Source organism: Rattus rattus, chromosome 6 (assembly GCF_011064425.1).
Source record: "Rattus rattus isolate New Zealand chromosome 6, Rrattus_CSIRO_v1, whole genome shotgun sequence".
Lineage (NCBI taxonomy): Eukaryota > Metazoa > Chordata > Mammalia > Rodentia > Muridae > Rattus > Rattus rattus.
Window position 1 is genome coordinate 157,223,513 of NC_046159.1, and position 27,366 is coordinate 157,250,878.

Consider the following 27,366-nt stretch of genomic DNA (forward strand, 5'->3'; position numbering starts at 1 on the left):
GGAATTAAGTCATCAAAGCCAGCATTGCAGATCTGTGCAAATAAACTTAAAAATATGGTTGATACAGACAAGTGTGTTAAGAGACCCCAGTAGACATCAAGCTTAACCTGTTCTTCGGATAAACAGCAACATTGTCAACTTATCGTAGATGTGATGCAGCCATGCTGCATTCTTGGACCATGCAAAGCAACTTCAATATTAATATTCTATCAGTGCAACAGAACTGTAAAGACCATGCCTGCGACCAAATACTCCAGTGAGTAATATGACACTGGACAGGAGAGAGGGCTGAGCTAGTAAAGTGCTCTCTCTGTCCAAGCACGGGGACCTGAGTCTGGGCGCCCCGCATGGGCATAAAAAGTTGAGTGTGGAGGCATGTGTCTACAGCCAGTGCGGGCTCGTGCAGAGAGGTGGATCATGCAGCTCTGGCTGGCCAGTCTGAGACACTCTCAAAACATTGATCGAGAAAGACAGCTGACATTAACCTCTCAGAGGCCTCCAAATGCACCATAAGCACCTGTACATATTGGCGCTACAGGACAAAAACATGTCATTAAAAGAACAACAGAACATAACATTAAAGCTTTACACCATGAATGCCAGGTGGTTGTATAGAAATCTATTAAATACTCAAACATTGGAAAGCGACTCTGCCAGCTTTCAGTGCCTCTCCTCATTACACTCAGAGAGACGGGAATGAGTTCTTTCTTAACAGTAAAACGTGTGTCTTCAGTCCTAAAGTTCGGGCCATCTTGTCCCTGAGTGGATGTAATCCAGGAATGGCTAAGACAGTTGAGGTCTCTACTACTTAATGGTCCTGTAGACACTCAGTGTGGTGCACAAGGAGAAATCTTCCAAAGCCCAAGGCTTCTGTTTGCAATCACACGATAATGGGCATCGACCCCCAAGGAACCAACAATGAATTTGTTATAAAAAAAAAATCCAAAGGAGCTACAGATCAAATTAATATGAAGAAAATATAGCCCTCACCTGTATAAATTGCAAGCTGATAATAGTCGCACAAAAGAGAAAATCGCCACTTAAGTAACAAAAGAATAAAATTAATATGAAATTATCAAAACCTGGAAGTGGTGAGGGTAAATGAGTAGGTGGGTGCTTCATGTTCCCGATTAGTGTTCTTAAGAAATAGCAATAATAAATAGTTCTCAAGTCAGCATATGATAAACGATAAGATGGGTGCCAGGCAGATGTATGTATTCTCTCCTGTATACATGTAATCACAATACATGACAAGCAACTGAAAAACAGGAATTGTTTCTCTTGCCCTGTGATTTCCTGGGTTCCTTCATCATGGCAAGTGGGAGGGAGTCAAGTATCTTAGCTCACCTCATGGCAGTCAAGAGGCAGAAAAAGAAGACAGGGAGGAACCAGGATAAGACAGCTTCATGGGCATGCTTCCAGTGCCCTGCTTCCTGCAAGGTTGTTCCTCCTACTTGTTACCCCCTCACAGTTGTGCCATCATGTGAAACCAGCAGGAATCTATAAATCAGGTCGGTGTTCAAACAAAGCAATGATCTGAAACATGGACACACTCCTCAAGTGTGCCTTACACCCTGCCAACTAGATACTCAAATATGTATTAACTATAACCTTCCACCTCTGGACCTTGAGAGGTGAACCAAATGTGTTCAGTCCATCGATTTGAGTCCCCACCATGTTTATTGATAGCCCAAATTCAAAGTCTCTTCCGAGACCCAAGACAAAAATCATCTGTGTACCCTTATATAGTAAGAAAAGAAATCTATACTCCCAACATACAAGAATAGAAGCCATAGCAAAGGAGAATTAGACTTGAGCAAACCTGAATGAACCAAACATTCAAGCATTAATGCTCTTGTGTTGAACATCCAGGGCAGATGGTGGTATGATGTGAGCTCTAAAGCATAGGGCTGCCCACTGGTCAGCTCCCACCCGCAGTCAGGAAGCAAAGAGAAGTTTCCTGTCTAGGGTTGGTGCCCCGGGGACAGTGCTGCCCACCTCTAAGGTGGGTCTTCTGAGGTTTGTCTGGAGACATTCTCACAGACACAACTCTAGATGTGTCTCCAGTCAAGTTAATAATACACATGTATCACCATAGCATCCTAGAGTTGTTATAAAAAAGCACTGTAGCCTGCGCTTAACGAGAAACTTACTGTCATTTAATCCTGAAGCCAGGACATCTGAGATCACGATGTCAGTGGGCTTAGCTCTTAGGACTGTGAGAGGGTGATGTGTGACATTATTCCAGGGAGACAAGAACGAGCATCTACTCATCCCAGATAGGTTACTGAAAACAGATTCTACCTGTCCAGTCAAGTTGTCAATCTGACTCAATCAAGCTAGAGTCATCTGGGAAGAGGAAACTCAATTGAGAAAAATGCCTTATCAGATTGCCTGTAGGCAAGTCTGTGGGGGCATTTTCCTGATGAATGGTTGATGGGGGAGAGTCCAACCATTGAGGGTGGTGCTACCTGTGGGCAGTTGGTCATGGGTTGTATAAGAAACCAAGCTCAGCAAGCTACCCTTCCATGATTTCTGCTTCAATTCCTGCCTCCAGGTTGCAGCCCTGGCCTTCCCTAATGGACTGTAATTTGTAAGTCAAATAACCACTTTTTTTTCAAGTTGCTTTTGGTTATGGTGCTTTATCAGAACAATGGAAAGTGAACTAGACACTGCCAAAATGCAGTTGATAAACTAGTGAGTTTTACTGGGGTTACTTACTGGACTACAGGTTAGTGAGGGGTTACATACTGGGACAGAAATGTCTCAAACACAGCTGCATCACCAAAAGCCCACCCTAGCCTGGGTGAAGGTAGGAACATGGTGCTTACTGCGCAGCCTGCAGGCAGGTCCATAGTCTGGACGGTGTCTGAGTCAGCCATCCTCACTGCTTCCAGATACTTGGGGAGAGACAGAGAAAGAAGAGCTGGGCCAAAAAATATCTTTCCAGGGCACTTCCTCAGTGACACCCTCTCTGAAACAAGTCCCACCTCTGTTCAGTGTGCTTGGCTAGTGTCTGTACCTTCTGCTGTGATGAATTTCTGAAAGAAGCCATTTAAATAAAAGAGGTAAGATTTACTTTGACTCAAGGTTTCAGGGTTTTGGTCCATGGCTGGCAGCCAGGAAGCAGAGAGGCAGAGAGGAGCTCTGGATAACATGTGGCTCCAAGGACAGCACCCAATAACATGTTGCCTTCGCCCAGGCCCCGTGTCTTCATCTCTACCGCTCCCCAGTCCTGCTATCAGATTATGGATCCAGCATGGATGATCCACCGTGGAAGGCAGCTCCCTCTGGAGGTATCAGGTGGCAGCTGTGCACTTGACGTATGGGCCTTAGATGGGTGGGGTGGGGCTTGCAAACTCCAAGCATAATGGCCCCTGATCCAATCACCTCTTAACATCAGCTCCGCTGACCCACATGCCTTCAACACTTCGGGGAGACACATCATACTCAGAGCATGATGCTCTAACCACGCTCTCACCCAGCGACTCTCAACCTTCTTAGTGCTCAGCCCTTTAGAACAGTTCCTCATGCTTTTGACCTTCCCACCAGAACTATTTTTGTTACTACTTCGTAGCTGTAATTTTGCAGCTGTTATGAATCGTTATGTAAACATCTGTGTTTTCTATTGCTCTTAGACAACCTCTGTTAAAGGGTTGTTTGCTTTTTTTTTTTTTTAACCCTCCCTAAGGGTAAAACCCCACAGGTTGAGAACTGCTGCTCTAGAACTTACGCATCCAGGATCCTTTCTGCCTGTGCCCATTACTGGTCGCACTCTGGCCAAAGGCTCTGGAGATGGAGCAGCCGTTATAGGAAAAAGCAGCTAGGGAAGAAAGGACCAAAGTAGAGATGGCCTCTTTCTTGCTCACTGCATGACCGTCTGCTGGAGGGGAGAGTGAAGTATCAAGGGGTCCTGGGAGTGGAGTGGGGGACGCTCACTGCAGCTGATCTTGAGTGTTACTAACCCACTAGGCTGACCCTGGTGCTCACAGTGCTACTTGGGGAAGAGGACCTCTACGGCCAGCACCACTCAGAGCCATGCCCCAGTGTGAATGGAATATCATTAATATAAATGTAGCAGTAAATTAATCCAAAGGCTGCATTTCTTTGCCTTGTACTATTAACCAATAATCACACAGAAAACCCAGTATTTGTTTAAAAAGGCAATCTACCTCTGTGAATTTGGCTGCCTTCAGCCCCATCCTGCGATGCTTGCGTATTGCTATTGGCTTGGCTCTTTGAACTTCAAGTCTGTTTCTGTCATCTCTTCCAGACCACTTCCCCATGGCTCCAAATCCTCCATCCTCCATGCTATCCGGATCTTCTTCTCTCCTTCTCTCCTTCCTCTGATTGGTGGATGTCCTGCCCGGTTCTCTATTCTGGCCAGCCATTGGGTGATCAGCATTTATCGACAAGGCAGAGAATAATAACTTGTAAGAACTGTTTATACAAAGTTGAGACAGGAGAGTCTTGGTATAAGCACTATAATGTGTTGGATTAAAACAAGATACAAAGGCAGAGGAATCATCATTTAAATAACACAAGGGTAAACTCCGCACAGCATATAAAACGTTACGCCTGTACCCAGGGAGGATGTGGCAGTCAGTGGTGGCTTCTGCTGGCACCCCACCCCTCGCTCCACCTCTGTCTGCTATGTGGACTTAATTCACAGTACCACATGGTACATAAACATACACAAATAGCATATACTGAAAGCCACACACAGAGTCACACTTAAACACACATGTCCAATGCAATCACTTTCACACACCAGGTGATGGATGCGTACATAGACAGAGCCCTCCTCTCTCTCCTCACCCCGAGTCCGTGTCTGTGATAGGGAGAAAGCTGCCTGGCTGAGCTCAGTACTGAAGAACCTCCCAGGGATCTGCTGTCCCTTATGAGTGTACAGGTCATAGGTCACAGAACCAAAGACTTCTGGGGGAAGTCTGCCAGGGCCCATAGGAGCTGTAGTGTTTGTGACAACGGTGGCCAGCTGGTGGATACACTGTAATAGGGAAGAAAGTTCTGGGTTGCCTGCTGGGGCCAGGGACTGGCTCTGGCAAGCCTACTCTAGAGGAAGCCTCCAGAGCTGCTCCTGACAGAAAGCCCCCCAACCCCAATCTAACACATTTGTAGATAAAGTTTTTAAAACTCATTTTCCTCACCTGAAAAGGATCTTTTTTGTTTGAATACTTTGTCTTGGAGGACTGACTAGGGAGTAGTGTGTGTGTGTGTGTGTGTGTGTGTATGTATATATGAAATATATATATATACACACACACAATCTCAGTATGAACCTTGTAAGATGTCAAAGCTGATGCACCCTGTAGGGACTAGAGCCACCACGTGCCCTGTAGAGAGCTCCCATGTCATACCTCAGGCCTGGGCAGAGGGAGATGGGGCTGGGTCATTAGGAACTGGCATTCTTTTGAACCCAAAGACGTATCCACGACCACTTCATAGTGCAGGGCTTTCAAGGAGGCTTCAAACTGGGGCTGTGGGCAGGACCCAAAACCACCATGATGAGGTGAAGGTTTGAGTGGGTGCTGAACTCTGTGTACTTAAGGGAGGCTCATTCTTGTGTGTGTGTGTGTGTGTGTGTGTGTGTGTGTGTGTGTGTGTGTGTGTGTGTGTGTGTGTGTGGTCTGTGATCATCAGTCTTTGTTATTCTTGTGATTTAATTCTTTTAAAATTGAGTCTCTCTGTGTCTCTGTCTTTGTCTCTCTGCCTCTGTCTCTGTCTGTCTGTGTCTGTTTCTCTGTCTCTCTCTAGGGGGTGGCAGGCATGCCCGTGGCATGGCATGGTTGTAGAAGACAGAGGACAACTTTGGGGTAGTTGGTTCTCTCTTACTATTTGGTTCCTGGAGGTTGACCCCAGGTCACCAGGCTTGGTGTAAATCACCTTTACTCTCTGAGCCTTGAGACCTTGCTCTTTTCTGAGGCAAGAATATGGAAATTTGGCCAACTGTGTGGTTATTAGCTTCTAAATGTCCTAAGTGAAAGGATGAGTCTTTCAGGTTAAGGCCAGGCTAAAGTGAGGCCTCTTGCGCTGAGGGGCTAGCCAAGTTTTGAATGCTGAGGAAAACTTCTAGAAGGAAATTGAAAGTGCTGCTCCACTGAGCACACTAGCGATAAGAATGTGAATCAGCCATGTTGCCAATTGTGGAGTCACATTGGAGAGATCAAACCAACCTCAGCTTCCCCTCCAGCCACTGCCTGACCTGTCAGAGAGGGGATGAACTGAAGAAGCTGACAGGGCAGTCGAAAAGTGACACTCAGTGGTATGCATTTGGTGTAAACCATCTTTCGTTGGATAAGGACTCTTCCTGGGAACACACATAGCTGAAGAGAAGCCAATACCTGGCTTCAAAGAAGGAGAGGCAGACACTCGTCAGGGACCACCATGCTCCTTAGGAGTCCTGGGAGATCAACAACCTGTGCTCTGCCAGGTGGGCAGAAAGCCTGGAGGACACACGCCCTCTGCTTACCATGTGACCAATGTGGCTACTGCTCACACAAAGCTTCCCTTGGAGAGCAGAGTCCCTCAACACCTGGCTGGGGCACATTGACATTTATTGCAGCAGCACTCACAATAGCTAAGCCACAAAAGGAAACTAAGTGTCCAACAACAAAGGAACGGAACTGTGTTACAGGGACCAGCTGGATGGCTCGGCAGGTAAGGGCGCTTGTGCACAAAGCTGATGGTCTGAGTTCAATCCCTGGATTCCACGTGGTGAAAGGAGACCATCACCTCTCACAAAGTGACCACTGACCATCACAGTGAACCCTGGCAAGATTGCCACCCCCAAACACATGGAACAAATAAGCAAATAAAGTTTAAAATATATATAAAAAAGAATGTTCCATACACAACTCATGAGGTTTTTTGTTTTTTTTTTTCTCCACAAAGAAGAATAAAACCAGGCCATTTGCATGGAAAATGGAAGCAACTGGAGTCAATCAGATTGAGTGAGTTAAGCCAGTCACAGAAAGACAAATACCATGTTGTACTCCTAGGTTATATGTGCATAACATCATGTATGTATTTATGGCAGGAATTTAGAAGTGAAACTGTCTGGGAGACCGAGGGGAGAGGCCAGGAGAGGATAGAAGAGCAAGGGAATCATTTAAAAATCCATCAATAATAAAATCCTGACAATGCCATGGGTGCAGGCACACAAGGCCCATGTGCTCAAGTCTGACCACAGTGCAGGCTACAGAGCAAGGAGGAGTCTCGACTATTTGGTCTATCAAGAAGTCGATTTGTAGGGCTGTAGTGTGGAGGACAAAGGTTCCTCTGGTGGAGCTGAGCAAAGTGAATTGACACCTAGAAAGACTGCCATTCTTACACCATTCAGAGCAGTAGTACTTCACAGGAAGGACAGAGTCCCCATGCTAGCAGAAGTCTGGAACTGTGTTCCAGCCCACAGGGGAGGAGGTAGCTTCAGATACTGAAGTGGCAGACAAATTGACTTGACCTGTGGCAGAAAGACTAGTGAATCACTGCTGTCTTTCGATTGCACACAAACAACTGAGGAACTTTTACAAAAATAATGCGTACATATCTATGTGTGCGGGTGCCCAATAGGTTTCTTTTTGGTATTGTGAGAGGCATCATTTCCCCCTGGAGCTAAAGTTACAGGTGGTTGTGAACTGCCCGACGTGGGTACTGAAAACTGGACTTGGGTCTCCTGGAAAAGGATTACGTACTCGTAACCACAGAATCATCTCTCCAGCTTCTAGACCAGTTAGTATCATTTGAAAAGGTAAACTCTTTCTCATTATCTTCTTTACCTCCTCTTGCTGACCCTTGTCAACAGGAAGGCGTGTGTGTGTGTGTGTGTGTGTGTGTGTGTGTGTGTGTGCATTGTTCTCTTTTGCTTGCTACTGTGACACAAATAGAGTCACCTAGAGAGAGTTGGGGAAGTGCCCCCCTCAGACTGGCACGTGGGTGGGCACATCCGTAGGGGAATTTTCTTGATTAGTGAGTAGTGGATAGTGCTACCCAGGTGGTGTAAAAAAGCAGGCTGAGCAAGCCGCAGAGAGCAAGCAGTAAACAGTGCTCCTCCATGAAAACTGCATCGCTTCCTGCCTCTCGGTTCCTGCCTGAGCTTCTGCATTGGCCTCTACAGTGATGGAAACCAAATAAACCGTTTCCTTATCAAGTTGCTTATAGCAATAAAAGGCAAACCAGGACAGGGAGCATGTGTGCACGTGTGGCTATGGAGGTCGGAGGACAATCTCAGGCATCATTCCTCAGGGTCCTTCTATCTTTTGTTTGAGACAGGGTCTCTCAATGGCCTTCTCCCAGCATGGCTGGCTGGATGACTCATTATTCAGTGTAGAGATCCACTTGGCTTCACCTCCCAGCTTGCCATCACTGAGATCAAGTGCACACCATGTAAGCTCATTTTTTCACATGCGTATGTCATCATTGTGTGTGTGTGTGTGTGTGTGTGTATGTGTAGACCAAAAGTTGATGTCAAGTCTCTTCCTTGAACGCTCTCCATGTTATTTATTGAGTCAGACTCTCTTGCTAAGCCTGGAGCTTGCTGACATGGACCAGTGTGCTTAGTTTGCCCTGGGGATCCCCCATCTCTGCACCCTTAATGCTGAGGTTACACAGGTTGTGCCCATCTACTTTTAGCCGAATGTTGGGGATTCAAACTCATCCTCAGGCTTTTGCTGTAAATATTTTATCCACTGAACTACCTTCTCAGCCCAGGCTTGACTTACATGGACTCTGGAAATCCAAACTTGGATCCACGTACCTTTGTGGAAGGTGCCTTATTGTCCTGGAAGGAAGTTTCTTGAGATAGAATCTACCCCGTGACAACAGAGGAGTCAGGGCATCATGGAGACTTAGCTCAGAAGCAGCAGCAGAGCTGGAGAGGATTACTCCAGTGTGAGAGAAAAGTTCTCAAACAACAGGGAAACTACAGGGAGGAGTGGACAGGTGTGGCACATCCCACTGTCATTAAGGTAAAAAGTCACGTTGACCACTCTAGCCTTCCACAGCCACCACCCTGATCAGTCAGCAACAGTCAGCAGCACTGAAGCCTGAGCCCCAGTAGCAGGTACAGCTCAACAGGACCACATGGTTCTTGACTACATACATAGATACATGCATGCATGCATACATGCATACATACATACATGTGTGTGTAACAAAGGTGCAACTACATAATACCACATAATGCTACTACACATTCAATAGATACTAATGAATGGTGTCTGACTCTACGTGCCTGCAAACCCAGTGAGGGGGATGAGACGGGAAGATTACCAAGTTTAAGGCCTATCTGGGCTACAGAGTAAATTCAAGACCATAGGAGGCCACTAAAAGAAATCTTATTTCAAAATAAAAAGTGTAAAGAAGGTTGTTCCCACGATGCACTGGCAGGTCCTGGGGTAGTTTGTTACCCAACAGCAGAGTGTCGAGGCAGGGGAACTGTGCATATATACAAGCATGATTGGTCTGTATGAGGCTTGGCGGTAACAGTTATGACAGATTCCACCATAAAGCAGGTATTACTATATTTTTCCTTTCAATACAAGTTTATTAAAAACAGGGAGGATGGCGTGAGAGATGGCTCAGCCATTAAGAGTACTGAGTGTTTTTCTAGAAGACTCAGGTTTCATTCCCAGCATCCATGAAAGGCCCAAGTTCTCAAGTTCTTGAGGGTCTGATGTCCCTTCATGGGCACTCCATGTATATGGTGCACAGACATGCCACTGTAGAATGTGTTAGGAGGTCTTGAATATCACAGGACAGAAACTCCTGCTGTCTAGGCAGCCTTGTCTTATACCATATCTTTCCTGGAGTAGATCCCGAATTGCTCTCCAATCAGGGCTGGGTCTCCCCAAGGGATCTCCTCATGTTCTTGGATAGCATTCTGGATTCAGCAGCCTAGACTCCTGGCTGGATTTCCTTCATTTCTTTACTTCTCGGCCTTTCCTTTCTGCAGGAGCTTGAGTGAGTAAGATGGCAGTCCCTCCTCTGTAGCCCACCCCTGCTGCCCTCGCTCCTGTGTTCTGAGTGCTCTTAGCTCAACCCGGCAGCTTGATTTGAAGGTAGATACTGGATCTGTTGTGGCTGAGTAAGGAGAGGTTCACCCATGATACCAGGCCTGTGTTCCCTGTGACCTCTGTGACCCATATGCTTTTCTGTTAGCATGGAAGCAAGGTCAGGGGCTCAATTGCCTTGGGGGAAAGTTTTCGGTGGGGACCCCATGAGTGCGTGCAATGGTTCGAGATATGTAGCTGTCTTTGCCCTCCACCCTTGGTCAGCAGACCACTTCCATTTCTAGATTACACCGTTCCTCCTTGCTTGTCCTCATGGCTAGCATGACCTTGCACCTCTCCATGTTCCTTTCTCAGTGGTTCAGCCCACTGTGTGCAGTGCCATTCCTTAGGACAGTGGTACTGAGATGTATGCCAAAGCTAGATAAGCATGAGACCAAAGCAAGCTAACAAGCAGTGTTCCTCTGTGGGCTCGCCGACTGTAACTGGGAGCTGAAATAAACCCTTTTCCCCTAGCTTGCTTTTGGCCATAGTTCTTTTAAAGTCATAGCAACAGAATGAAATTAGAACACCGTCAGGCCCCTTCCAGTCTGTGAGCAAGGGTGCCTTTCTCTCCCCCAGGTCTCAACTATCTGCCGTCCAACTTATCTTTATGAGCTCTGGACGAGCCACACCTCAGATGACTGGACAGATGGGGACCCACATGTCCACTGCTACAGAGTAGGGTCAGTGCAGTGCTCCTATTTGACTTTTCTTTTTAAATTTTTATTTATTTGTACAGGTATATATCTCCTAAGCCAGCTGGTTGGGTCCACAAGACTTTCTCCCAACATGGCCACCAGAGGGCGCTCGGCCTCCACGCAGGGAAGAAGGCTGTGCTTGTGTCTTTTCTACCTAGCAGAAGAGACCATAGAAAATTCACAGCTGCTAGAAAATGAAAGGGAGTGGGGAGGGTGGGGTTCACCAACACAAGACACCCCCTCACCCATGCCTCATGCTTATGAGACGGATGGAAGTCAGAAAATAGAGAGGACATTGTATGGGCACGAGTACCTTTTTCACCTCAGGCCAGAAGAGAGCTGGGGTTCTCCCCAGGCTCCCTCCACAGCTGTCTTTGGGGCACCTATCTCTGCAAGTGTTGATGATGTAGAAGTCACAGATAGAGGATACCTGGGGTTGACCTTGGCTTCCACGTGCACGTGCACGCACATGCATGCCCATGCATGTACACCCATACACCATGAACACAAAACCAAACATATACAGAAACATATGCCACACACATAAACAAACAAACGCGCAAGCAAATTGGCTTGCAGGGCTGGAGACAGGGACTGGACCCGTCAGAAGTGGCCTGCTTCTGTCAGAAGTGGGACTCTCACTCGAATTCACAGGACTGCATGCAGCACCTTCCTGCCCAAGAGCCAGATGGGGCCTCAGAGGATATTTGGTCCATAGCAGGGAAGTCCTGTGTGAGTGCATGTGGATGCCAAGGTAAACACTAGGTTTCCTCTTCTATCCTCCATGTGTGCCTTCTAGGAATCTCTGAGTCTATCTGTTCCAGGGATGTGAACTACTCAGGAGATGGTGTTCATGTTTCTGGGTCCTAGTCCCCTGCCTACCTGTTTGGTTTGTCCTCTTTGCCAGAGATGGGTGGCACCTGGACATCTGTCAGCAGGAACTCCATGGACTTGGTAGACAGGAATCAACATGGGCCTGGGCCTTGACGGTCCTCTCAAGGGTTTAGGCTGGCCTGTAGGCTGTGGGGATCCAGAACCCAGCCCTTGTGCTGTGCTAAGAGCCACTGGAAGGACTTTCCCAGCTGGAATGAGGCTGACTCAGGGGAGAGGAACACTTCTCTGCAGAAGCTGCAGCAGACCCTCACCTTGCACACAAGATTCCACTGAGAAATCAGCTTTGGGTGGGGGCATTTTTTTCTTTGATTTTTGTTGAATTATCATTTCTTCCACTACAGATTTCTCAGCCTGCTAAGGTTAAACCGGCTTCCTGTTTGGAGACATGGCTACCCTACTGAACTCTAGACTGGACCACGGTAGTGAACTTCATGCCAGAGACAGGAGTCAGCACTTTTGATGTGGTAAAATAGGTATTGGTAGTGAATTTTCTTCTTGAGAATCAGGCTCCTTCCCAATCCCAGACACATCTTTTGGGGTGGTTTGGGAAGTTTCTTTTGGAAGGCGGTGGCTCTGGGCATGGGCTGTTCTCTCTGACCAAGTCATTGGGACTGGCATTCAGCTTTGAAGTTTCACCACCGGGTGGGGGTGGCTTCCACTGCCTTGAACACAAACCCTCAGGTTTCCTCTGGCTTAGGGAGAAAGGCATTGTGTACAAGCCCTGTGGGTTCTAGTGAAAGATACCTCACTTCTGATGATAGCAGGCCCTGCAGCCCCAGCCACCAAGTCATTTTTAATTATTGATTAGTCTAACTATCATTTTGTGTTTGTATAGATTAGTTTTTGTATTCACAGTGTGTGAGTGTGCATGCATGTGTGCACATGTGCACGTGGAAGCCAAGGCTGATGTCAGGTGTCCACTATTTGTTCTCCTTCTTCTTTAGGACTGGGTCTCCTGCTGGACCTAGAGCTCACTGATCTGGCCATGCTAGCTGGCCAGAAAGCCATGGGCTCTCCTATGTTCACTTCCCTGGTGCTGGGATCACAGAACAGTGCTGCTCCATTGAGTCTTTTGTGTGGGTACTGGGATCAAGCTTGGTTCCTCAAGTCTGTGTTATAAGCACTTTTGCTGACCAGACACATCCCCAGCCACGGGAATTCTACAAAGAGGACTAGGAACACCTTGTCCACAGGGAAATACATACATACATATATATATATATATATATATATATATATATATATATATATATCTGGAGCTCCAGAGGCCTCATGATCTCTGCTGTAACCACAAACTCTCTCACACAGGCAGGAAGGAAGCAATGGGCAAGTTGCTGTGAGGATGCTTGGTGTGTCCCAGTAAAAGTTTACTGACCGCTACTCAGCTCTAACTTTCGTGGCGTTCTCAGGTGCCATGAAATATTATCACTTAGATTCTCTGTGTCAGACATTTACAGGTGCTAGGAACAATGTCAGCTTATGAGTTATGTGAGGAGGACTAGATTTGGATGAGATTTGTCTCTGGGTCATAACTTGCTCTTTGTCTTTGAATGGACTCCTGGCTTGGGAAAAGTCAAGACCTTAGAAGTGAATTGCAATCTGTTCCTATGAAGTCACGTGTGGGACACATCCCTGGGTACCCAGAGGGAAGGTGCCCAGCTGTTCCGGGTGTTAGGGAGCCCCATAGCCAGCTTCTTTGTGCCCGCTCGAATCCCTGGCAGGAGCTTTGGTGCCTCCTGGCCAAGCCTTGCGGCCACCCAGCATCCTTTGCACAGGCACCCAGCATTTTCCATGTGAGTGTGGCTCTGACAGCAGAGATGCCATCAGGGGAGCAATACTCTGCCACCCTGTCAGCTGCTGAGCCACGTGTCTTCCTGCACAGGGAAAATGACCACAGCCTGACTCAATCCACCCACTGAGAGATTCCATGGGAATTTTTCCTTCCCATTTACAGCTCATTCTCATGGAAGGCCATGAAGGGTGTTCTCGACAGCCATGGGATAGAAGTTCTGTCACATAACCAACAGTGCAGGAAGTCCGTGATTTCTTAACTTACTCAACCCATACAGCACAAAGATGCCAGTTTTGAGAGCATTCTGATGCATTTTTTTTTCTACAAGAACAGATGATCACTCGGGTATGAGGGACTGGCGATAAGTACCATAATGCGTTTTGCACAATTTCTTAATACCACCAATTCTGGAGAGGTGCCTGGGCACCCTGCTAAGGCTGGATGGCCTATATCTTTTTCAGGGTCTTTGTTTGTCACACCTATGTAATACTTTTCTTTCATGCCTATAGAAAGATCCTGTGAAGAAGGACAGAGGGAGCCCTGAAGGCGGGCAGCAGGCCTGTGCCACCTGGCCCCTCCAGGAACGGGCGCTGGTTGGCGTTGTGCATTCTGTAGTGCCCTTGTTCCCAGAGTTCCTCTCAGGCCATGGCAAACGGGCTGAGTGGGCCTCTAGCTCTTGCCTCTGACCAACCAGTGCATGGGTAAGTGATCACGTTGCTAGGCACGATGGAAGTTGTTGGTGTGCATAGTGGTTCCCGTTTGCCTGTCAGAATGGACAAAAGAAAAGCAATGGCCAATCCCATGGGACATTGGACACACCACCTTTGAATCTGCTTCTGAGATGAGATCAAAGAAAAATCTTTTGCAGAGAAATACCAAGGCTTGCTGCTGCCAAGAGGGCTGGCCTTGGGGAAGCAGGTGGAGGACAAATCTCTGTCCCAAGGGGACACAGCCTCCTGGGAAAACCCCTGAGGGTAGGCTGTCACCAAGATGTTCCTCAGGGCTGCAGACACCCTCAAAGGTCTCTTCTTGGAGGGCAGGCCTGCCGAGCAGTTAGAAGTTTCACTTAGTGCTGCTTTGTAAACCAGGGCCAACCTCTGCCTTGGCTCCATCTGCCCAGAGACCCTTCCATCGGGTCAAAGCTTCTCAGATGTTTCTCCCAAGCACAGAGTGGGCCGTGTTTCTATACCTAAAGAACCAGGGCAGAGGCCCTTGCAAACGCTGCCAGGCAGCAGTGATCTGGAAGGGCTTCTCCCACCACATCTAGCTAACACTGTCACTGATTGAGCCCTGAGGACAAACTGCAGGCTTGGCAATTGTTCCAGATAGACACAGACCAAGAGATACTAAAGTGGCCACCCTCTGGCAGGCCCAATGGAGAAATTACTCCAACGACCATGCTAGGAGGGTTAAGAGAACTAAATTTCTAGAAGACCCTGTCTGGCCTTCAGACACAGCATCTTCAGCTCTGGAGGTTGTTCCCTCTAGGTCGGAGGAAGCCCACAAAGAAGGCTTTGCTGGCAAAGAGTTGGGCCTGGGGTGAGACTGTCCCCCTCAACCCCCAACTCTGGAGAGTGTGAGCAGAGCTTGGCATAGCAAGCCCAGGGCTGAGGTCTTCCAGTGAGGAGGGCAGACTGTGGCTTTGTTTTGTTGATTTTGGTTTCCTAAGTCAGTAGGTCTGAAATTACAGTAGAAGCATTACAACTCGACAGAATACTGGGGCTCCAGATTTCCCAGAAATGAAGCCAAAAACAACATAAAAAGGGGCACAACAGGGATTCTCAGGAAATATCTACTAACCACTGGGTGCGTGGCACGCTTTATTTCTATAAAACTATTACAAAATATTCAAAAATACATTTTAGTAAATGTACAGCAGTTGTTTCTCAGTTTATTAATGCAAAAACATCCTTGTTTTTCTCTGTACAAACTACAGGCTCCATCCTCGTGGGCTCGCCGCTATGTGCACTTTTAAAAAATATTATTTTCTAATAAATTCTTTGAAGTTAAAAATAACAGAGTTCTTCCAGTCTGTCAAAAGAAAAAAAAGTGTGTATGTGTGCGTTAACAGTCTTAGTTTCCAAGAACATGACCAAAGTGGCGGTTACAAAGCAAATACATACCTAGAAGGCAGTACAGAAGACGGCTGTTACATTGGAAAATAGTTAAATTAAAATAATATATTTTCATATTTTACACTATTTCAAAAAATGAAATGTCATTCAGTTAAGTATTGATCTCTCAAAAATCTAATTTACAATTCTGTGTATAAAAATATAATTTGTGGACCCCCATGGAGCAGGTTCTAGTTTACACTTGCGGAAAAGCAGGAGCAGAGCAGGCGAGGAATGTGGAGTTTTGCCTTCTGACACGCAGGACAAGGGACATGTAGAAAAATAGACTTTCAGCAGGTTGCTTGGCCTCACAAAATAATCTTTCCCCCACTGTGAGTACAGTTCACACGATAATAAATTATCCAAGACACAAACTAGTTAAGGCTCTTGAAGGTCCGTTCATATTATTTAAAACATCTATTCATACGAAACAAATAAATAGCCAGGGGAGGAGAAAAATAACCCAAACAAGACAATAACGAAAAAATTCAAAAAAAATATTTAAACTAAACACAACAACAGAACTCCCCGGGGTCTTTGCTTCCTTATAGTCTACTTTGGACTGTCCTACTTTTTATTGTTATTATTATTATTATTAATTATTCTTATAATTAAAAGTCTCCTTCCGTGCGCTTTCCCGGTTGCTTATCTCGCAGTCGCTTCCCGCCCCGCCCGCCCCCACGCCCCCTGCCCGGTCCCGTCGGACTTCAGCTGGACTTGACTGCCATTCCCAAGGGATGCAGGGTCTCGCTGTCCAACAGCCAGGTGCCAATGTGGTACAGCAGCTGCGAGTACCAGTGGATGCCCGCAGCCGGCCCTGCGCCCCTCGCTTCCGCTACAGATTGCGGTGCAGGGATGCTGCCCCCGCCCCCGCCGTCCGTGCGGGCCGGTGCCAGCGCGGCCAGCAGCGCGTGCGCCAGGCGGAAGGGCGCGAAGGCCCGGTGTGCCCAGCTGTGCTCCTCGATGACTGCGTAGCACGAGGCGAGCACCCGGTTGATGAGAATGGTGCCCTGCGCCGTGAGCGGCGCGTACGCACCCGCCGCCTCCTCTCGCAGCGTCACGCTGTGCACCGCGGCCGGCAGCAGCCGGCGGTCCCCGCCGCGTTCAGCCACCACGTACACGCGCTGCCCGGGACGCACGCGGCTGGCGAAGAGTGCGCTCGGTCCCGGAGTGGGCCCAGAGTCGTTGTGCGGCGCCACGAAGAGCAGGTGCGCGGCGGTGAGCAGCAGACGCTCCCGCGGCTCCCGCGTCTCGATCACGTAGAAGACCTTCTTGGCACCTTCGTCGCGGTCCAGGAAGGTGAGGAAGTCGCTGTACAGCAGCCGGCCCTGGTCGTCAGCCGCCAGCACGCGGTCCCCGGGACTTAGATCCTTCACTAACTTGGTGCCACCCTGCTCCAGGTGCACTGTGGCTGATCCCGGGAAGCAGCCGCCAGATTTGGCCGCCACGGAGTTCTCTGCGGGGTAGAGAGAGACCCAAGATTGAGTGCCAAAGGAGACAGGTACGCCTAGTGCGAATACGTGCGTGTATGCGTGACGGCGCACGTTCAGGTCCCACTCGGCTGGACCAGGGGCGCGCGCTTGGGGGCGGAGAGGCAGGGGTGGGGGTGGGGGTAGATCTAGACTGGTCCAGAGCAGGCCGCCCTATGCCAACAATCCCAGCGCTCTAGTGGCTAAATTCACAGTCAGGCGCATTCCTGAATGACCCTCCAGGATTGCTCCCACACCGGTAAAATTTAGCCGGCTGTTTGCTCCAAGAGGCAGGGGACACTCCCAGCCTTTCTCCTGCGTCGGGCCCTGTCTTCCCCCTCCCCTCCTATGCACCCAGCCTCGCCGCGAACCCAGAAGGATATTTACTCTCCACTTGGATTCCTGAGGAAGCCTCCTTGAGCTCGCACGGGCGCCAGGCGCACTTTCCTCTCTCCCGCCCGGACAGCAGGGCGCAGCGCCTCCCTGTGCGCAGTGCTTTGAGGTTGTGCGGCGGGAACCCTGGCTGCCCCCGCCTCCCGCCTCCTCAGTGAGGGCCTTGGTGTTGGTCGGTGGATGACCAGCGAGCGGAGATCGAAAAATAGCAGTAGTCGTTGTAGCAACTGGACAAACATTCCAGAGGCTTGCCCGAGGTGTGAAAGCCCGAGACTTGTGTGGATTTTCTAATTAAAATCCAATAAAGAGCCTGGTATTGTCATTGTGATTTGTGGGATAAATAGAAGACAGCCTTGGAAGAGGGGACACTTCCAGACCCCCACCCCCATTCTCAGCTCACTCTACAGCTCGCTGGCGGCCCCCTCCCTATTTGCTCAGGTGCAAACCCCTCCCCCTCGTGCAGTTCACACACAGGGACTCTCCAGAAGCCCGGGCCTCACAAGGCACTATTTGCACAGCCCGGCCTCTTTTCCAAGCACTCGAGATGTGTATTTGAATTTTAAATGGCCAGGCCTGCTAGGAGCGCTGGAAGCGCGGGTTCTCAAGGCCCCTTGACTACCCGCTTTACCCAGCCCTCCGTAGCTCTCGGAGGCTCACTGTCCCAGAGGACAATAATTGAGGATAGGGCGGAGCGCAGGGGGCCAGGGAGGAGGGGTGGGGAGGTCCCAGTCTCTTTGCATTCCAATCTCCAGGATCATGCTTTTGGCAAATAGAGATTGCCAGAAAGAATCTTCCTGCTGGAATTACAGAAGGCTTTTAATCTTCTCATCGTTTTCCCTGGCATGAAGTGCGGGGCTGGCCATTGGAAGCACTCGGTAGCTCCCCGGAATGCGACCCGGGGCTCTAGCGAGCCGGAGTAGTCGTCGAGTCGCACGACCCCGCTTGACACACAAGGCGCGGCGCCCCAGCCCGCGTGTGTAGAATGCCAATGAGCTGCCCTCCCAGGCCGGGGTCTGCACTGCCTTCGGGACCCTCCGGGCTGGATTACCGCTGCTCATTTGTGAGGAGATCCCCTAGGGACTCCTGCCAGAGGGACTCTGCGAACAGGGGTGGCAGGGAAGCCTTGTGTGTTCAGCGCAGACTTAACACCCAGGGAAGGGCTTACTTCGGGCCTGGGCCCGCCAATTGTATTTCCCGCCCCCAGACTAATAGGAGCTCCGGGGCCAGGGTCCTGCAAGGAGCCTGGTGAGGTGGAACTCCCGAAGCCAACACCTTCCTACAGGACTTCCCATCGCCACTCCTGTGCACCCTCACCAACTATTGCTGCCACTTAGTATTTCTTGACGTTTAAATTATTTCCAACTAACATGTGTCAGCAAAATACGGTTTAGGAAACTTGGGAAGCTTAGGTGGGGGTGGGTCTCGGGAAGGACAGAGCTCTATGGAAAGTCACCGTGAGCCGCCTGTCCGGGAACACAATTCACAGAGGCACGTGCGCTGGCTGCCTGCCTCCCTAGCTGTACCTCCCCCCCAACAGCGTGTGGCGTTGCAGGCCCAGGGAACTCCGCCTCGTGCCGGCTGGGGGCAGCTGCTCCAGCGGATCGCCTTCTGCAGTTCTGCCAGGGACTTTCTGAATCCCAGCTGGGCTCCTAATAAGAACGGATGCTTCTAGGCTTGCGGTCTCCCGATGTTGGAAGTAAAGAGTTTATTACCTCCCACCAGGCCTTTCCCTACACAGGCTTAGCGAGTGAGTTAAGTTAGTTTAAAATCCACAGACTCCCAGCGGGGAGGAGCCAATGCCCGGGTTTATGTCCTGGACAGACCCTTCTGCCCATGGGGGAGGGAGAGGGGGTGGCAGTGAGTTCTTAAGCCCTAAATGAGAGAAGAGATCAAGGAGAGCTCTGTAATCACCAGGAAGACCCCCTTCCACAATGCTCTCTGACATCCTCTGTCTCTAGTACCTGAAACAGGGGGCTCTGGAAAGCACCCAGAGATGCTGGCCTGTAGCCTAAAAGGTTGCAGAAGTACCCGACTGGGGAGGGGTCACAGGCTATGATTTTCAAGAGCATTCCTCCCTTTTCATGACTCTCCCTTTTTCCAGGGTGGGAAGGGCGGGAGGTGGAGGGTGATGGAGAAAAGCCACGAAGAGGAGGCTAACTTACCTGCTTTCACAGAGCAGTGGATGTGAGCTTTGGATTCATAGTAGACCCAGTCGAAGCCTGCCTCCACAGCCAGGCGAGCCAGCATACCATACTTGCTGCGGTCCCTGTCAGACGTGGTGATGTCCACTGCTCGACCCTCATAGTGTAGAGACTCCTCTGAATGATGGCCGTCCTCATCCCAGCCCTCAGTCACTCGAAGCTTCACTCCAGGCCACTGGTTCATCACGGAGATGGCCAAGGCATTTAACTTGTCTTTGCACCTCTGTGGGGAGAAGGGAGAAACCCTAAGTGGCAGACACAGTCGTTGGTGGTTTCTCCACCAACCACAGGTCCAGGACCCAGGGGTTGAGTGAATGAGGACATGGGGGTGGGGGCATGGCAGCTGCCGGAGGGTCGGGTTTTCCCGGGAACCAACTGACAGCCTGTCTCGAACTAACTGACAGCCTGTCTCGAACTCAGAAACTTAGATGTAGCACCATGGCCTGAGAAACAAGAACCGTTTGAGATTCCAGGTACGCTTTGGTGAGACAGGACTCCTGGCATACTTTAGGGGTTAGAAGTCCTGTGTTATTTTGGAGGTCAGGCCTTCCCTATACCTGCTGGGCCTGAGGAAATCCATAGCAACGCTGAGGGGTGGGCAGTGGGCCAAGGACAAGCAAGCAGGTGAATGCTGGTGTCCAGCATAGGCAGGGCAGAGGACAAACATTCTTGGTCTAGGCAGCCACATTCTTTCCTGCAAGGAGCTCCTCTCTGCCAGGCTGGTCTGTGGCCTGATTGTGTTCCTGTTTTCTTTGACCAGTTCTCTTCCTCCCCTCTTGTTTTCTTGGCCCTGCACAGAATGGTGTCCGGCAAGTTTGAAGAGCAAACTTAACAAGTGGATGGGGGTTGGGTGGGAAAGGTAGGGGGATGGGGAGCCAGGAAGGCCCAAGGCTTCTGAGCCCTGCCCAAGAGAGGGTCTTCTGTGAAACTCTCCCTACTCTGCCTCCTCCCTTGCAGGGCACAGTTGAACTGGGGATGGTGGAGGCACTGTTGGGTCACACGCTAAGGCAAAGATATCCTAAAGAGGGGAGTCCAGTGTGTGTGCTGGGTGGCTAACTCAGTGCTTGGAATTTTATGCTGCTACTGGTGGCATACTGGCTTGGGGAGTGTGAGTGGAGTTAACATGGTAAGGGCACATTACCCAGAGAACTGGACCCCCGTGGAGGCAGGAATAATTTCTGCAGAGGGCAAGACTGACAACCCATGATCCTTCGGGCTGAGAGGATAGCTAGCAGGCTACAGGGATGGGAGAGTGGCCCCTAGATGACAGGGCTCTAGATGTAGCCAGGGAGACTCTTGCAAAAGATTGTTGCCCAGTCTTTCATGGACAGAGAAATGCGTGTGCATCAGGAAAAGTCGTGTATTTGGCAACAATGAGGCCCAGGAGTATGGTTGTAGAGTTCAAAGCACAACACATGGGAGAGATGCAGGAACAACAGGTCCGCTCTGGTAAGTTTCTGGGCCTGCCAACAGTTTTCTTAAGGAGGAAAGTCCGAAAGACAGAGTTGGAGTTCAATCTTGGGGACTGAATCTGTTTTATATGAAAATCAGTCCTGGAGCCAGAGTCAGTTTAGTACCGAGAATCAAAGTCGCTGCGCGCAGGCGCACACCGTGCTACGTTCTGCTTATCTCCTCCTTTATTCCAACCTGCACTTCACCTCGCTCCCTTCTTTCTAGGGGGGTGGGAATGGGCGAAGCTTGTGATGTGGCCTTAACAAGCTTCCCATTCGGCAGTAGGGGAGAGGGAGGGTACGATGGACAGGGCTCTGGAGCCCAGTACCCTGAGCTGCGCCACCAGGGTAGACACAGAGGACCCAGGCAAAGAGCTCTGGGTCGAGACAGACCCTAGACTCGGAGAGGCCAACTCTGATGGTCCCTGAGTTGGCACCGGTGCCTTAGAACCCTCCCCGACACCAGGCCCAGCGCAACTCAGCAGGGAGATGCCGGGTACTCCCCCGCCCGCTCTGGGAGGGAATGTCGGCCGCAAAGCCGGGAAGCTCAGCCCGGTTATTAATTCATTGGGTCGTGTGCCGCTAATCAAGCCCGACTCTGTGCAGCCACCGTGAAGCCCAGCAGGGTCACTGGGGCCCAGCTTTGTGTCTGCAAGAGGCCAAGTTGTTCCTGAAGCCTCCAGCTCGCCTCCCGGATCTGCACACCAGCGCAGTCCTGGAGCTCAGAGCAGGGGCTGTCACGTCCAAAGGTGGGCTTCCCACATTGTGAGGGAGGTGGCGTCTCACTTGAAGAAAGACTCACTCTCTAAACACACCTTACTTCACTCTTCTCCTAACTGGGGGGCGGGGACAGACCCTACTCTTCAAAGCAGAAAACTATTCTTCAAACCCACACCTGGCCTCCTTTTCCTGGCTAACTCCTAAGCACGTAGGAAATTATTCAACCTGGCTCTTCAGGTGTTCCCCCCACTTCAGCCGGCAGATCCTGCAGATCAGGCCCTTGCTGCCTCCCACCCCAGACCCCTGGCCGCGGGCACAACAGCCTGGCACTCTCTGGGGCTTGGACTGCTTTAGGAGAGTGTCTGTCTGCGCTTCCCTCTCCGGAGTTAATATTAACCAGGAGCTCCTGCGATCCAGAACTGTTCAGAAAGTTCCACTGGGGACGGTCCTGCCATGGTTGAGGGACTTGGGCTCAGTCACTTTAGAGAGACAGACTGGGAGGCAGGAGAGACTGAAGAGAGGGCACCTCGGCCCGAACCAAGTGGTTGTTAAAGGGGGGATGGGTGGGTGGAAGGGGCGGATGGCAGGTTCCCCGGAGATTCCCTGGCTTCACCCCTTCACCTCTAGTCCTGCCTTCTCGCCACCTCCTTCCTTCCCATTCCCTCTTATCTCTGCCAACCCGGAATAAGAACCAGCGAGAGTTGTACCAAGGGGAACTTCCTAGACTGCCACCTTTACAGCCACCCTCATTTTGGGGGATCTTTGCAGGGTGGGTGAGAAGATCCTGGCCTGGCCTTCCCCACCCCCACTTTTGCTGTCTCTACCACCTCTTTTTGTGTTGGGAACCAGAATGACCACTGCCCAAGGGAGAAAAGTATTTGTTTTCGTTTCGTTCGTCTAAAGGAACTTGACAGAAGGTCAGAAGTTCAAATACTGCTCGCGCGCGCACGAGGCGGCGGCGAGAGTGATCGGTTGTAGGGAGGCTAAGCTCCGGGTCCCTGACTGGAAGGATGGCGCGAGGGAAAGGACTTAACTGGGGATCTCCGTTTAGGGCGCTGAGGCCGAGGGGCCGCGAGGGTGGCGGGGTTGCAGTCCAGGTCAGGCCCGCGGGGCTCCCTGCCTTGCGACTTCTCGCGGCTCAACCCCTGCCTGCGCGCCCTAGAGAGTGAGCGCGCTCGGAGCCCTGCGCTCCGGCCGGGCGCGCTCCGCGCGTGCAGGGTCAGGGACAAGCCGCCGGAGCTCAACCCCCGCGCGCTGAAACCCTAGCCTGGGGATCGATAGCGCAGGAGTAAGCCGGGCTGAAAGGCGTCTACCAAGGCTCGGCGCTCTCCCAGCTCTGCGACACGCAGAGGCCCGGCGCGCCGGACAAGGGAGCCGGCCGGCCGAGGACCCCCTTGCAGACCCATCCGAGATGAGGGACCCTGCGTGTCCACGACAGGCCTCTTTGCATTGGTAATCTTTTCTCTGATCGCACCTTCCCAAGGACCTCCTCATCCTGAGATGCCCCCCCACCCTCGGGAGGGGAGGCGGATAGGGTAACCAGGGGATGGGTGCCCGGGGCCAGCGGGAGAACTCGCTCTTGCAAGCCGCACCAGTCGGGCGCCCCGCGGTCCGCGCAGAGTTAACTGGCTCGCGCAGCTCCCCGGCTCCCGCGCGCGCGCGCGCCCCCACACTCGCGGTCCAGATTTAAGGTGGTCGGGAGCAGATGAGGGAGATGGAGAGAGAATGGCCCTGTACTCAGCCTCCACGACTTCCCTTTGCTCCAGCTCTGGCCTGCCACCCTAAGACTAGTCTCCTAGGCTTCCCACACAGCAGGTACTCGGTGGCGAGCTGCGCGTCGCGTCGCGTCGCGTCGCGCGGGCTGTTCCACTCTTGTTTTCTCCAGCCCCCGCCCCCTGCACTTGCGCCCCGCCAGCGCCGCCCCTCCAGCCGCTTGACGCACCTAGCCCTAAAGGTAGGACTTGAATATTTTAATAGGGCAGTAAAAAGGATGCTGACCTATATTTGCAAGGAAACCCATTTCCAGCTCCAGTCATACGTGCATGGAGTTTCAGAAAGTCTCGGTTTGGCTGGAAGATTGGTAGCCTAGAAATCTCAAAGGAGGTGGGATGGGAAGAGAGGCTTTGCCTTCCGTCTATCCACCCTCGTCGCCGAATATTTATTCGCGTCTAATTCTTATGCAAGCAGGTTGAAAATTAAAGCGATTGCAAAGCCAGCAAGTTCCAAGTCCCTCCCCTAAGGTACCGCGGGCTCTGGAGAACTGAGGAGCATCCTTAAAGAAATATCAATACATTCTCGACCGGCACAATTGAGGACGACGGGATCGCAGTCAGGCTACGCGAGACAGTGGGGACAAGACGGGCGACTCTGGAGCTCCTGCCTTTTGTCACAACTGCCCTCTCCTCAGCTTTCCCAGTTACAGTTCTTTGGTAGTGGTGGGGTAAAGGGTGGGGTGGTCTTGGGAGAAAAACACAGAGAAGGGAAAGGTGGGAGCTAGGGGCTGGAAATGCTCCCGGCTATGTTTGCAGTGACCTGGAGGCCCCTTGAAGTGTACAGGGCATCCCCACTCCCTCCATTTTCTGTCTCCACTCGAAAAGGGCAGACACCCCCAGAGTGAAGGTCTTTCCAAGTTTCAGGGTAGAATACAGGTAGTTAGAGGAGGTCGTCCCGCGAGACTAACTAAATGAGACTAATAAGATAGAAAACCCCATCTTCTGGTGCCCCATTCCACCAAACCCTAAACTTCCTGCTGGACCCTTCACCTCCTTTCTCCTCCCGGAAGAGGAGTGCTAGGTGGGCAGGTGGGTGGGGAAGGAGAGAGCAAGCCGCCTTTCTACCTGCCCAAAGAGCAAACAGAGCAGGGCTGACTGCTTGGTCACACGCACCCCCCCTCCAGGGAAGGAACCCGTTTCCCACCCGCAATGGGTCTCTACCTGAGTCATCAGCCGGTCTGCTCCAGTGTTTTCCTCATCCTTAAATATGATGTCGGGGTTGTAATTGGGGGTGAGTTCCTTAAATCGTTCGGAGTTTCTTGTGATCTTCCCTTCATATCGGCCGCTGGCCCCTAGGGTCTTCTCGGCTACGTTGGGGATAAACTGCTTGTAGGCTAAAGGGGTCAGCTTTTTGGGGTGCCGCCTCTTTCCAAACCCCCTGCCGGGCCCACAGGCCAGTCCGGGGCACACCAGCAGCGAGGAAGCAAGGGCCACCAGAAAACATCTGGCCAGCAGCAGCAGCATCTCGTTCGCGGAGCCTGAGGACTTGCGAGCCGTCCCCGCGCCGGTCTGTGCGCGAGCTGGTACGCGCGGGTGTGTGCGTGTGCGCTCCTCCTTGCGCTCGGCTCTCCCTTCCTCGCTCGGCTCGTTCGTTCCCTCTGGCGCTGCCTGGCTCTTTCTCTTCCTATATAACCTTGCCTGCTGCTGCTGCAGGAGACTTGTCTCCGATCCCCACCCAGACAGGGGCTGCGATGGCAGGCTGCGGGTCGCTGGTAACGGAACACATCGGAGTTGGGTCTCGAGACGGCAATTAAAAGACAAAAAGAGCCTGATTTTAAATGGTAGCAAGGCTGGAGAGCTTGTGAGACAGGCTGCCTTTCGCACTATATTATAGCTGGCAGGGGCGCATCTGATTGGCCAAGCCGCACAAGCTTGTCTTCAGATGTTAACCCTGAGAAAGACTACATTTCTCCCCCCTCTGGCTGCTGTGGCTTTATTTTCACCTGAAGGCTTCCAGTTTGAAAAAAAAAAGAAAAGAAAAGAAAAGTCTTTACTAAGGTAAAGGTGGGTGGGAGGGAGGAGGCCTGTTTATTGGAATAATACCCCGCACTGCCTGCTTTGTGTTCACGGCTGCTTCCCCCTTACTTTCTCTAAATGGTAGATGCTTTGGTTAAAGCCAGCATAAGTTTTTAAAGGACAGTACAGATGCTTCCCCCCTACAAGCTTCGACCATCGAAGGCAGAGCTGCCTCCCTCCTATTTACCTTGTTTACACCCTATCCCCAGATGTGAGTGGGGAGGATAGATGTCCCAGGGTTGTGGAAACAGCTCACCCAGCATCTCCTGAATAGTGAGCATCTTTGGAGAGAGGATAATCACAAGTGACCACGACCTAAAGAGTTGCTGTTTTAAGTGCTCTAAAATACTGTCCTTCATCATGTCTCACAGACTGCACCACACTCAAGCCACTGCAGGTGGATGCATCCGAGCTGAGGGGCAGGTCCAGAATGTCTGCAGGGTGCAGTGGGTGGGGTACATGTGCTGCACCTCAGTACTGGGGGTGGGGGTTGGTGTGTACTTGGCAGGTGGAGGCAACCGGGGGCAAGGTCGCACACACGAGCCACCCCCACAATCGATCCAGCAAAGTGCAGGCTGGGGCAGTTGAATGTGGAATTCAGGCTCCTTACCACAGTTGTATTTCACCGGAGCTTGGCAAGCTAGTCTTCAAGGGCAGAAGCTGGCCAGGTGTAGGCCTGCAGACTGAAGATCTTAGGGATCTGGGGGACAGTGTTCTGACCACAAGAGGCATCTTAGAGGAGGGTATGCTTTCTAGAGGCCAATACTGTCAGAGTGTCCAACCCTCTCTCTTTTTCAGGAAAAAGAAAAATTTCAAGAAAAGTCTTAAGCCAGAAAAATAGACTGTGAAACTCCTTGTTTTTTATAGATGATGGGATTCTGCTCTGGCCTTTCTCCCATCCCATCACAGGCAAGAGTCCTCTAGGATGAGCAGTAGAGGTGAGCTATTCATGAGGAATGGAGTACCTACTCAGGGATCGCGTCCTCCAGTGTTGTCCCATGGGACCAGCCTCTGGCTCCTGATCCTGTCCCAGTGCAAGCTCAACCTTCAGTGGGGGGTTTCAGAGGTTCCCTTTGCTTAGAAACTTGGTTGCTTTTGAGTTGGTGTGAGGAGAGGAAAGTGCTTGCTACTCCCTAGGATGAGTCTCAACTGGCAGGAGGGCAGAGCCTCACTGTCCCAGGGTGGGAAGGGGTTGACTAAAGCTCTCACACCTGCCCTCTCTGGACGTCTCTATCCTTTGATTTATGAGGACCAAGCTCAGATTCTTAGTGGGAGTTGGTCCCAGCTTCGTGTTAGCCAAATAAAAGCCAGACTCTCCAGCCTTTGAGTACCAGGGGTGGGGGGCAACCAGGAAAAATATATACAAAAGGGACCCAGTGTTCTTGCCCCAGGAGGGCGGGTCTGCATGGCATGTAGCTGTAATATTACTAGCTGGTGCTGGGCCTGAGAAGACCTGAGCATCCTGGAGCCCCATCTTGCCTCTCTCTTTTCTTGTTCTCTGTGCATGCTGACCAGCACTCTCTTCTTGATGTCCTTGGATATAGACTGGTGAATGGATCCTGCACCAGCTCTCCTCGGCATCAGATGGATAGGCGGATGAGATTTGAAAACAAACCCCTAAACTGCCTGCGTTCCATGTGGGCACAACTGGCCTAGGAGTGCCCAGACATAGTCAGCTCCCTCTTGGCTGTGGGGAAGGAGGTGACTTGGTTATGCTCTGGCCTATTGTCTGCCCCCACTGCATCTCTAGGGACAAGAGATGCTAGTTCCAGGAGAGTC

The 27,366-nt window shown here is 50.9% G+C and overlaps 1 protein-coding gene and 1 long non-coding RNA gene across 3 annotated transcripts; one reads left to right on the top strand and one right to left on the bottom strand.

Moving 5' to 3' along the window:
* Positions 1-15,247: 15,247 nt before the first annotated feature.
* On the bottom strand, positions 15,248-25,419 carry Shh (sonic hedgehog signaling molecule). Its single transcript, XM_032907187.1, has 3 exons — positions 24,733-25,419; positions 19,590-19,851; positions 15,248-17,021 (listed from the first exon to the last, which is right to left on the bottom strand). The coding sequence occupies exons 1-3, from the start codon at positions 25,033-25,035 to the stop codon at positions 16,273-16,275; spliced, it is 1,314 nt and encodes a 437-aa protein (XP_032763078.1). The 5' UTR covers positions 25,036-25,419; the 3' UTR covers positions 15,248-16,272.
* Positions 22,261-25,570, top strand: LOC116904239. 2 transcript variants are annotated; one of them, XR_004388338.1, is made up of 3 exons: positions 22,261-23,251; positions 23,685-23,753; positions 23,987-25,570. It is a non-coding gene; the product is annotated as an uncharacterized LOC116904239 (long non-coding RNA). The 2 variants fall into 2 exon arrangements; XR_004388337.1 differs by having other exon boundaries at positions 23,685-25,570.
* Positions 25,571-27,366: the final 1,796 nt, after the last annotated feature.

Excerpts from the sequence above, each read along its gene's own strand:
- Shh (XM_032907187.1), bottom strand. The coding sequence starts at position 25,035 with ATGCTGCTGCTGCTGGCCAGATGTTTTCTGGTGGCCCTTGCTTCCTCG. Across the intron at positions 19,852-24,732 it reads CAGACCGGCTGATGACTCAG|AGGTGCAAAGACAAGTTAAA; the intron begins GTAGAGACCCAT and ends TTCTCCCCACAG. Across the intron at positions 17,022-19,589 it reads CCACTGCTCTGTGAAAGCAG|AGAACTCCGTGGCGGCCAAA; the intron begins GTAAGTTAGCCT and ends TCTACCCCGCAG.